We start from the raw sequence: 11,809 nt of genomic DNA on the forward strand, positions 1-11,809 counted from the left end.
GAGACGCGAAGAAACTCTTCGAGAATTAGTGCCCATTGGAAAAGGCAGTAATGTAGCCAGCTACAAAAGGGTTTCGCTGCGGTCCTGAAGCCACGACCTGGTAGAATGCAAAGCATGCTGGGCCGTCGGCTGCGTATCATAGAGATGCAGAGCTAGAAAGCCTTCCACATGTGTACGGGTAGCGGTGGGGACGAGGCTGGGCTTGCAAAGGATGCTGGGATGGAGAAGGGCCTTTGTTGACACCTGAAGGCATGCCGGGATAGAGAGGGCCAGAGTGATAAACGCTGGGCGGTGTATTCAAGTGGGTAGCCGTGATCATAGGTTATAGAGTTGGAAGGGATCTCCAGAGTCATCTAGTCCAACCCCCAAAGGAATATAGGAAATTCACAACCACAGTAACCCCAATTTCATTTTCTGAGTCATCCCCTCTCACCAAAAATCTCCAGAATCCAGCCTGGACTGGAGGAAATTCACCTACCATCCCATGGTGGTGATCAGCAATTTCCTGGCTATGCAAGGAAAGGCCATAAGTATTGCCTGTAAGTATGAACTGATTATACTTGCCTATAAGTATGATCTGATTACTTCCATTTCATCCTATTGTATCTGAGGAAGTCTGCATGCACGTAAAACTTCATACCTTGGATAAAATGTGGTTGGTCTTAAAGGTACCACTGGACTTTAAATTTGTTCTATTGGGTGATATAATTGAGGGTGTCATCTGGCTCTTGCATTGGTTGTTTGGAAATCTGCAAGTGTTGTGCTGGTTCAGAGTTTCCCTCGTTATTATTGCAATTTGTAGGTTCTTTGGGGAATTTTTTTACATCTTTGGAAAAAATATAGCAAAGTTATGATTAAACCTTTTTCGCATTGATAGATAGAAGTTGCAATACTCAATTGAACAGGATGTAAATAGGCTGGAGTGAATCGAGTGGAGGACAATGAAAAGAGTGAGGCGTTTGGAGATCAAGATGTATGATGAAAGGTTGAGGGAGGGTTTGTTTAGCCTGGAGAGAAGATGATTAAGAGGTGATATGATAGCCATCTTCAGGTACTTGAAGGGCTGTCACATAGACGCAGTATTCCCCAACCCCTGGTCTTTGAACCGGTACCGGGCTGCGGTGGGGGGGAGGAGGAAGTAATATATAGGTGTGAATAGCTACCAAACCTATTTTTTTCCCTGGTACCCCTTGTGAAAAAAACATCAGTTTTGTTTTCTATTAATTCTATAACAGAAAGGACCGAAAAGCTAGTAGGTTATTTAAGGTGGATGTAGTTTGTTGCCGTGGCTTCTTCTAAAACTTCTTCTAAAACTCCACCCGCTCCCCCTCTGTGTCTCTCTCACTCAACAAACACCCTTCAAACAGCTGATTTCAGCAGCTGGAGGAAGTATCATGTGACCTCAAGTAAACAAGAGCGGAAAAAGGATCATCCTGTTTTTGTCAAGCAACTGGGGTGAGAGATCTTTGTCTTTCTCAAAGTTGCTTTTAGCCCCTTCCCCAATTTATAACCCAAGGGGAAGGGGTGAAGTCTCCGGGGACAGAAAGAGACCACCGCTGCCAAGGGGGTAGGGCTGCAACAAGACAGCTGCTTTGTCTTTTGTTTTCTGAATATAAACCTTACTCAGTTAAGCTGGTTTGATGTCAGTTATTAAGGGCTGCAGATTCAGGCTTCCTTGTAAGAATGCTCTTCAAATGTAGTATGAATTGTGTAAGCCTCCACCGAATTGTGATGCAATGCAGCTTGGTTTTAAGCACAAAGATGCAGAGACTGAATCTTGAAGGAAATTGCAGGGTTTTTTTTACGTTAACTTCTATTGTACAGAGAGGTAGCAAAAATCTGGGTCCGTAGGCCAAGGCTAACTTTAGTCTTGTATGGTCTGTTTCTGCATACTTGAGGGACTGCTTCTCTGCATGCACCTCACAAAGAGCTCTGTGTTCCTCGAACACCAGCAAACTGGTGATCTCTGGCTCCAAAGAACCAGGGCCTTCTCTGTCCTGGCTTCCACGTGGTGGAATGAGCTCCCAGATGAGATCAGGGCACTGGGCACGCAAGTACCTCTGCCTGCTATCCCTGGGAGGCTCCCAGAAGCCCACCTCCGTCCCCAGCGACGTCCTACAGCGAAATGAAGGTAAGTGGCATCGCTGGGTTTGAGGGCGGCTGGCCTGAGTGGGGTTGGCCAATCAGAAGACACACAGGAAGCTGTGTACCTTCTGATTGGCCTCTGGGAACAGGAAATAAAGTCCAGACAGCCCGGACAGTCTCCGCCCAGGGGCTGTTTCTCAAATATAAGATAAGCAAAGTGTTAAGGATAAGGCTCTATGATGCGTTAGTCTGGTTCAAGAAGGTATTTTAATTACAGGAATGGGAATGTGGGCAATACCTTTATCTTATTATTTTGCTTTCAATGCATTATTTTCTACTTATGAGATTCCAGTATGGGGTGTTTTTAACTTGTATCTAATATGCAAGCTTTGCTTTCAGGTTTCTGCAATCCTAGTTTCAGGTTTCTGCAATCCTATTTCACAGACATAACATAATTAGCCTTGAGTTTTATTTATTATTTGATTTGATGATGAAAAGTGTTGTCAAATCACCACAGATGTATGGCGATACTGCTGGCCTTCCGAGCAAGAGATTAACATTATTTATCATAACATTGTGGTTAGGAGCCATACAAGAGTGGAAGGGGGCGAGAAAGGATGTTTTTTTGCCGGGGAATTCTAACCACTGCCAGCCTCAGATATGCATGAATGCAATAAATCAGTTACTGTGTAATTGGATGGATGCACAATAGATTGTCTATGTAGCATCAGGAAAACAGACATCCTGCACTTTGACTCTCAGTTTCCCTCTTATCCAGCCAAAGTCCTTCCTGATGTGCAAACTCAGCTTCTGCTCCTGGCGAGAACTCCTGTATTAAATTTCTCCACTTTAATCAGCAGGCTTCTAGGGGTCTTGACTTGTGAGATCGTGGAAACCGAGAGCCTCAGGGCGGTCCCCTGGCTTCCCACCTGATCTTTCGTTTGCTGTGTCTCTTCCTGTTGCTGGCATGGATCGTTCCCGATGGCTGGCTGGCTTCCTCCTCCATAGCCTGTTTGCCTCCATCCAGCTGTGTGGTAAGTCCTCCTCCTTCGGTATCTGTTGGGGGCTACTTAACTTGGGAAATGTTCCCATGGTGTGTAATGAAGCTCATGAAATGCATTACTACAAGGTGTGCTAGTGACCAATAGCACAGAAGGATTTGAAATTGGGATTAGACAAATTCATAGCAGAGGAGAGGTCTGCTAATGGTTACTGGCCATGATAGCTAAATGAAACCCCCATGTTCAGAGGCATTGTACCAGATGCACTGGACAGAAAAGACAGAAGAGGCTATTGCCTTCATGGCCAACTTGTAAGTTTCCAGGGGCAGAACTTATCCTGCAGTACCGTTCTTGCGTTAATAGAAGATGTTAAGGTACATATGATTATGAAATAATATGCTCTCAGTTCAAAGAACAGAAATTAGTTTTATTTATAGAGCACTTATCTGTTAGATTAATAGATATGAAAACTGCAGAATCTCATGTCCCTGTGTGTTCAGTCTCAAGTTGACATGACCATATATAATCATATCACCCGATAAATGTTTAAACAATTTAAAAAATGTATTCAAAATCAATTAACTCCCACTCATTGGGGAAACCTTTCCAGGGCTGCCAAGAAACCCTAGGGCTTCCCAAAACCCTGACTGAGCAAGCCCTCTATCCACTCCAGCTGTTACTGCTTATACTTCAGTTTTCTTCCCCCCCCCCCCCCAAGGAGAGCTAATGATGCAATTCTAGGGATTGGACTATAGGTGTTATGAAGTTGTTGTACCTGACTTGCTCATTCTGAGTATCTCTTCCTGTACAAGAAATCCCCAGCGGCAGGACTCATCACATCAAGTCTTTCAACAAAGAGCTACTGAGACTAACGGAGGATACGTCTAAGCAGCCAAACCCCAGCGTGTACTTGGGCCTCCGTCTTTCTGATTACCACCTCCGAGAGAGGGAAAGCCAGTACCTCCAGCGACTGAAGGATGTCTTCCAGCCCAGTTCCCTCAGGCATGTCCACCAGAACAAAAATTCTAATCCAGCAAAAGCCCAGCTGCCTGATTCAAGGGAGGCTCATGGGCATCAATAAAGGTGGGGGGGGGGGGATCCCTAGACAGGTTTGAGGCATGGAGGAAAAGAGCCTTTGAGGCAGAGAGGAACAGAAATTTGCTGTGTGACTTCCAGTTTTATGTATTGACTATTGATTTCAAAACAAAGATCTCAACATATACCTGCTTTGTGTTATCATACAGATAAAAAGTAAACTAACGATTCTAGTGAAATATCTTAACTTTTTTTCCTCCAGCACCCATGTGGAATATTGCTTAGAGTTCCAGACTAAGGTCTGGGGAACCCCAGTTAAACTCTCCACTCGGTCGTAGAAGCTCAATGGGTGATCTTGGTCCAGTTGTTCTCTCTCTGCCTGACCTACCTCACAAGGTGGTTGTTGTGAGGTAAAAATGGAGAAGGGAGAATAACGTTGTAAGTTCTTCTGGCTTCCTACCACAGAGAAAAAGGAGGGTATAAATATACAAATAAATAAGCCAGACCTTGCCCCAGGAGTCTGCAGTGTACAATTCATCGGTGAGGGAGATTAGGGTGGCTAGCATGCCAATAGGGGAGAAAAGCTCCTGTATCTTCAATAGGGGCTTTTAGTTTGTGCAAATTGAATTCTTTTCAAGTCCTGGAAATAAACAACATGACTTGCTATATGTTGCAGGTCAAACGAATATTAGGACAGGTAGAGGGGACCTGTTTAAATGTTGAACACTCTAGCGCAGGGGTAGTCAACCTGTGATCCTCCAGATGTCCATGGACTACAATTCCCATGAGCCCCTGCCAGCAAATGCTGGCAGGGGCTCATGGGAATTGTAGTCCATGGACATCTGGAGGACCACAGGTTGACTACCCCTGCCCTAGCAGAGACATGGAGGAGAGGAAGCCCAGAGAAAAGGAGGCATAAAGTCTTTGTGGAATATCCTTGAAATAGATGTTAGTAAGTAGATGTTAGTAAATAGGAAGCAGAGAGATGAGGAGGCCTAAGGTCTGTGTAGAACATCCTTGAAATAGATGTTAGTAAATTGTTAGAAAATAGTTATTAGTAAATTGGAAGCAGAGAGGCCAAGAGGCATAAGGTCTTTGTGGAATATCCTTGAAATAGATGTTAGTAAATTGCTAGACACAGAGCTGGTGAATTGCGCCCAGAAAGCGCTAACCTTCTGGTGGTTTGTCTCACTTGGTCCAGCATTCCAACTCCAGCCAGCGGCCAGGAGCATCCCAATACAGGCCAGCTGGCCCTCTACCTCTTAGTGCTGCGAGCCGCCTGCCAGGACATGGAGCCCCCCTTGGAGAGGCAGCTGGTGACCCAGCTTAAGTTACACTTGCATAAAGAAAAGGCATCTATAGGTAAGACCAGCTATTCTGAGTTGGAAATGCTGATTCTGGTTTGGAAGATCCCCTTTCCCTATAACACGCACACCTGTCCCACTGTCTACGGCAGCCTTTTTCAACTTTTATTAATGTGGCGGAGCCCCTGCAGTAAATGTCCAGGAAATGGTGTCAGCTGGCCACACCTCCCTGCCACACCCCCTGAAGGGGAGACAGAAGAAAGTAGTTTTCAGGCTGGTGATGGCAAAAATTTTATTCAAACAATATAAGCTTAATATATAAGAAGGACGAGCACCTAGGTACAACAGCCTCCTTTTTATTTTAACAGTGAACTGTAACAAAGTAAGAATATATCATGTCCTCATGCAGACCATGTCTGTGTGTCTGTGTGTCTGTGTGTCTGTGTTGAAATGGTTTCCCAGAGAAAAGGGTTTGATCTCAGAAGATACCAGTGCCTACATGGCAGGGCAATCAGGCCAGATGGCTCCTGCTCTTCTAGCCGCTATGCAGAATGTTTATCATTTCAAAGAGGTACAGAGAGATGTTGCATTTCACAGGCTTGCCCGGTAAGGCCAGGCTTAAACAGGAAAGAACGTGAACGGGAGGGATGGAGTGGAGGAACCCACCTCCAGCCCGGGAAGGATGACCCAAGAGATTGACATGGCACATGACACGAGAGCTGTGGGCTGATACCTGCCATTTTGGTCTTGTGAATTCTGGTGATAGGCATGCTTGTTTCATGCGCCTGGCCCCCAGAGGGCTTATTTTTTGGGGGGAGGGGGGGTGGAGGAGTTTTTAAAAAGAAGAGGAAAGGAAAAGATAATTGCCATAACACTCTGATGTCTCCAGTTGATGGAGAAAAACACCCAAGAGGAGCAGTTGTACAACTGGCCTATCTAGCCTGATAGCCTCTACTCTGATTGGTGGCAGCAGGGTCTTAGGCCTGAGCATGTCAAGGATTGAACATTGGAGCCTCTGTGTGCAAAGCAGGTGCTCGGCCACAAAGCCATTTGTTTGCTGTGCTCTTTGAGGTATTGATGTTGGATTATCATGTATGAGAAGAGCCTGTGTGGGTGGCAGACCTGTGGAATGGGAGTGGAAAGCAAGGGTTTATGTCACTGTCTCTCTGCTTCTGCAGTAGCCCACGAGAACAACGGTCAGCCTCTCACCAACTACTACCAGTACGGATTGGGGGTTTTGGCTTTGTGTGTCCACAACAAGAAGGTCGATGTGCACGTGATCAATAAGCTCTTGGCTGCAGAGAAGCAGGGCAGATTTGAGCACGGAAGCCAGCTGTTTGTGGGTAAGAGCCAACCTGGCACATAAGTTCCAAAAGTTACTAGTCTGCTGTGGTTTTTTAATAGATCTTCATGCCATTGGTCAGTTTTGGTATGCGGTGTGTGAAACTCGGTGGAAAATGGGATCCATTCCTATCCTGTCAGGGACAGACTGGGAGCCTATCACTTCCCATCTGTGTCATGGGTGGCAACCCTTCCAGCCTGAGTTCTAATCACAGAATCACTCGTAGAATCAGAGATGGACATCCAGGGGCATCTAGTCCAACCCCCTGCAGAATGCAGGAAATTCACAACTACCTGCCCACCCACAGGGACACCCCCCCCCAAAAAAAACACCTCCAGAATTCCTGTCCAATCTGGCCTGTAAGAAATTCACCTCTCGACACCAAAGTAGCAATCAGCATTTCCCTGGGCATGCAAGAAAGGGCCACAAGAGCCAAGCACTGGCACATTCCCTTCTACCCATTCATTTACAATCTGCCTAAATTCACAGCTGGGCCTGCTGGGCCACAGGGCTGCAGAGATGGCAACTGTTGAGGCGATTGGTGGCCTTTGCACCCTCTGCCTGGCAAATATAGCAGCAGCCACTGTGCCCAAACTCTGGGTCACCCTCCCTTCGAGGAAGGCGGCTACCTCTCCTTCCTTTGCAAGGTGCAAGGCCCAGGGGAGTGCACAGTGGCTGTTGCTTTAGCTGGGCTGTCAGTTTCACGGGGATGCAATGGCCGCTGCCTCTTCCTCTCCATGAGAAGGGGGACAGCTCAGGGGTGCATGCATTTATTTCACATTTGAGAAAAACAAATATAGGCCCAAGAAAAACCTGGCTAATATAGGCATTTCTTAGACCAGGGGTAGTCAAACTGCGGCCCTCCAGATGTCCATGGACTACAATTCCCAGGAGCCCCCTGCCAGCATTTGCTGGCAGGGGCTCCTGGGAATTGTAGTCCATGGACATCTGGAGGGCCGCAGTTTGACTACCCCTGTCTTAGATAAAGTTCTTGTACAGTCACAGAAAGTCCGCCTGGCCTCAACCTTTTCAGCCGGTGGAATGGGTTCCCGGAAGAGCTAAGGGCACTGCCATACCTGACTCAGCCCCACAGGGCCTCCATGTAACTCCCCTGTCCTCCACTGTCTTGTTCTTCTCCCAGACACGGAAGCAATGGCTGGTTTAGCCTTTGTCTGCTTGAAACGAGCCACCTTCTACACACCTGAGCTCTTGACGGAGATCAGTCAGGCGGTGCAAAGAGTGAAGAGGAAAATTCTCACGGCTCAGACTCCCGATGGTGCTTTTGGGAACGTCTACAGCAGCCCTCTGGCAGTGCAGGTGAGGAGAACGGCACATGTGCAGTGGGGTGTCTTCTGATGTGCTTAGGAGAGGCTCAAAGATTGACCATAAGTGAGTCTGTTGTTTTGGTAGTAAGAGCCAAGACTCTGGCTTGCTTCATCTTGTGCCTCTGTATTTTTAAAGCTATTACATTGGGAGTAGCTGAAAAGCCACTTGGTCAAACAGGGCTTGCCATCCACTGCTTTTAGAAGTAATTGCATTTTTAAATGAATTATACTTTTAAATCATAGAGTCCATAGAGTTGGAAGGGACCTCCAGGGTCATCTAGTCCAACCCCCTGCACAGTGCAGGAAATTCACAACAGAATGCAGGAAACTCATCCAGTGTCCAGCTAATTTCAGGCCCCCCTTTTATTGATGAAAAGTTATTTCATCAATTTCACATTGGATCCCGCCTTTAAATTAGGCAGCAGATGAACAGATGCACACCTGAGCAGCCATAGGGTGCTGTTTTTAACAATTAAAAATCCACCAGCCTTCTTGAAGCATGGGGGAGGGGTGAGAGTGGCCACCAAACCAGCATTCGATTAGGTGGGTCTGTCATTTCAATAGCAAATCTCAGAGACAACTGGGTTTACAGCCTCCCCCCACCCTGCTGAAAGCCGTTCTATATGATCCCTTTTTTCACTGCTCAGCTTGAGGAGTCTTCCATACAGCAGAGCCACAAGTACAGCTTCTTGCTTCCAGTCTGACTCCTCCATTCCATCCCTTTCTGACATAGTTCCTCATTGCGGCCGGGGTGAGGAACAAGGAGCCAGAGTGCCCCAATGGTGTGGCTGCCCTGCTTGGGAAGCTGGAGGAAGGCAGCTTCCAAAACCCCCTGATAGCATCCCAGTTGCTGCCCGTCCTACATGGCAAGAGCTACGTGGACATCGCCAGCCTGGAGTGCCACACTGAGGAAGGTACAGTGGAAGAAACAAATGAGAATTTGCAAAATGGGGATTGCCCCCAGGTCAACTTGCTTCCCTGCAAAGGGCGGCTTTGTTGAACTGCTCTTATTGTTAGGGAGTTCCTCCAGATGTTCACCTGGGCTGAATCTGCATAGAGCTTTTATGCCTTATGCTTTCTGTGCCAGGGATCCACAAGTAGTTAAAAAACAAGAACTAGGAGGAAGGGTTTGAACACATCCTCAAAAATCTAGGTTTCCAAATGGGTTTGCCAAATCTGGAAAATATATGCCTTGCTCGTTTCACACAAAATGAGATCTGCACATCTTGAAAGGAGACTGTTGTATGTATACAACAAGGTAAAAGGGTCAAAATCCTAATGACAGAAAAGGGGTGTGTGTTCCTTCAGAGGAGACCCACTTAGAAAGGTGAGCCTGGCACTGAAAGAAAGATGCAGGAAAAACAATAGAAGACACCACCAGGAAGAGTTTTGGCTGCTGATTCTCAATTTTTGCCTCTTCAGACAGTTTGATGCTGGGCACCTCTGCTCCTGAGCCTAGAGTGACTTCCCAGGATACAAAGATCACCGTCCACTTGATTGTGAAACACCCACCACGTCGTCTACCGTTGTACAATGAATTGGTCCGAGTGCCTGCTGGCTCCTCCCTGCTAGATGTGTTGAAAGCTGCTGAGAAGAGGACGGATAAGTCATTCTCGTGAGAGATTTCTTCCTCTGGCAGGGAATCAAAAGGAGCAGCCCAGGGAGGGAGTGGGTTGGGATAAGCATGTGCAACTTAGAATCATAGAGAATCATAGAATCATAGAGTTGGAAGGGGCCATACAGGCCATCTGGTCCAACCCCCTGCTCAACGCAGGATCAGCCCAAAGCATCCTAAAGCATCCAAGAAAAAACTTCATCTTGTGGGTTCCGTGGGGCAGAACATGGAATGAATCCTGCAGTGACTCAGAGAGAATAGAACATTTTTCCTTTTCACAACATCACATCATGTAACAAAAGCATATATCTTGGTAACACAACAGAACAGTGATCTCTTAAAGTCCAAACAATTAACTCTTCCCTCCTTCTCAGCTCACCACCCTCAAAGTCCATCTCTCTCCTCTCGGTGGTGGCTGAGAAGTCTCTAGCTAAACCCTCCGTGCACCAGCTTCCAAGATGAGGGCCCCGAATGAACTCCCCAGTAGATAACATAGCCCTGAAACACTGATTCTAAAATTACAGTTTACAACAAAAGTCTCCAGTTTCCATCCATAGTTCTCCTAAACAAGGTGTTAAGAGCCTATGAGGGCCCTGCTTATTTCTGTCTTGTTCTCTCTTTTGCTGGACAGGTTTGAGACTCAGGAGACCCTCTCTGGCCCGATGCTTACTTCAGTGATGGGCGTGAAAGCGAGACAAGGGGAGCGCAAGTACTGGAAAATTCTCCAATCCCCACACACCGCTATGCTGCAAGGTGAGCATTAGAAGCACGACACCAGGGGTTTGTGGGATGCCTTGTGGAATGGCACATGCCTAGTGCCGTTTAATGTGGCTACTGTTTGTTCAGGTTCATTCAGAAATTCACCAAATCAGGAAACCTGAATAGCACTCATAATCTTGGGAGGCAGCCCACCTTTTTTGCACAAGGGCCTGTGAAATTAGGATTCTTGTACAGGATTTATTTATCTATTTATAATTATTATATTTGTATACTGCCACTCGCAAATGTCTCACGGCGGTTTACAGATTTCGATGAAAACACAATAAAATCCCCTAACAGTACCCTTAAAAATATAACAGTATAAACATATAACCATGTAAACAAGATGGCGAACAATAAAAATTTATCAACCTTCCCCTCCATTTTGCATGTGGGTCAATAACTCCCCCTCACTATCTCACTGGGAGCGAGGATCCTAACTCGTCTGTGTTCCTATAGCAGGAAACAGGTAAAATATACAAAGCGGCGTCCCCCTCCCTTCATGGCCTTGTGCTTTGCTCTTTTCCTTGCAGGTATTGCTGATCACGTCCCACAAGATGAAGAATCCATCATCTTGAAATTCTCTCCTTGGTAGTGGGAGTCCCTATTCTAATAGTATCTTCTCACTGGAAGAACCACCAGCCACAGGAGGTGTCTTAACATTCTGTGCTTCATCTCTGAGGTCCTTAAGCTTTCTGAGACCGCTCACTTTGAGCCCGAAACATTGTTTCTTCTGTGGACACTTAATTCTGCTCAAATCATGCTTGGAGTGAAATTAAACAAGTGCTGGATGTTCTCATCTACACCCCGACTTTACTATATTTTTTGGATGAAGGCCTAGCTGAAGGGGGGGGGGCAGATAAAAATAGGTTGGTTGGGGAGATGACCCCCCCCCCATTCTTGCAGGTCCCACTTGCACTACTATACAGGTGTTAACACAGAGAATTCTGTCCAACCTATATGTATAAACACACATTAGGGGGGCTTAAGTTACTATCTCAGTAGAACCAGCTGGGTTTAGCTGTCAGTCACCCTAATGGTGAGGTATGGAAAGAGCTCATCTGTCTAACTGTGGCAAATTAAAATTTAAAACTAAGCAGAGCCCTGCTTGAGCAGACCAGTGGCCCATCAGGTACAGTATCTTATTTTACACATGTGGCTGATTGGTTGCCAGGAAGAGCCAGCTAAGCTCTCTGAGCCAGCAACAATAGGACCCTCCTCTGAAATGTCGGGGAAATTTCTTTGGCACGGCTATGTGGCAAGTTGAATTAGCAGTGTCCTGTCAGAAATCTATAAGTTCAACCGTTGTGACCTCTGGCCTCCCGACCCCTTTGAAAATGCGT

The 11,809-nt window shown here is 46.4% G+C and overlaps 1 protein-coding gene across 6 annotated transcripts; it reads left to right on the forward strand.

Annotated features, from left to right (window-relative positions):
• Nucleotides 1–172: 172 nt before the first annotated feature.
• Nucleotides 173–11,269, forward strand: TCN2 (transcobalamin 2). Of its 6 annotated transcripts, none has more exons than XM_077307264.1 (10): nucleotides 173–539; nucleotides 2,943–3,119; nucleotides 3,899–4,088; nucleotides 5,323–5,483; nucleotides 6,604–6,768; nucleotides 7,909–8,084; nucleotides 8,826–9,006; nucleotides 9,515–9,707; nucleotides 10,339–10,460; nucleotides 11,000–11,269. In XM_077307264.1, the coding sequence occupies exons 2-10, from the start codon at nucleotides 3,053–3,055 to the stop codon at nucleotides 11,059–11,061; spliced, it is 1,317 nt and encodes a 438-aa protein (XP_077163379.1). In that variant the 5' UTR covers nucleotides 173–539; nucleotides 2,943–3,052; the 3' UTR covers nucleotides 11,062–11,269. The 6 variants fall into 6 exon arrangements, with proteins under 6 accessions (XP_077163379.1, XP_077163380.1, XP_077163384.1 ...); XM_077307265.1 differs by having other exon boundaries at nucleotides 2,946–3,119; XM_077307269.1 differs by lacking the exon at nucleotides 173–539 and adding an exon at nucleotides 1,438–1,455 and having other exon boundaries at nucleotides 2,946–3,119.
• Nucleotides 11,270–11,809: the final 540 nt, after the last annotated feature.

The sequence above is a fragment of the Paroedura picta genome, chromosome 13, assembly GCF_049243985.1.
Source record: "Paroedura picta isolate Pp20150507F chromosome 13, Ppicta_v3.0, whole genome shotgun sequence".
NCBI lineage: Eukaryota > Metazoa > Chordata > Lepidosauria > Squamata > Gekkonidae > Paroedura > Paroedura picta.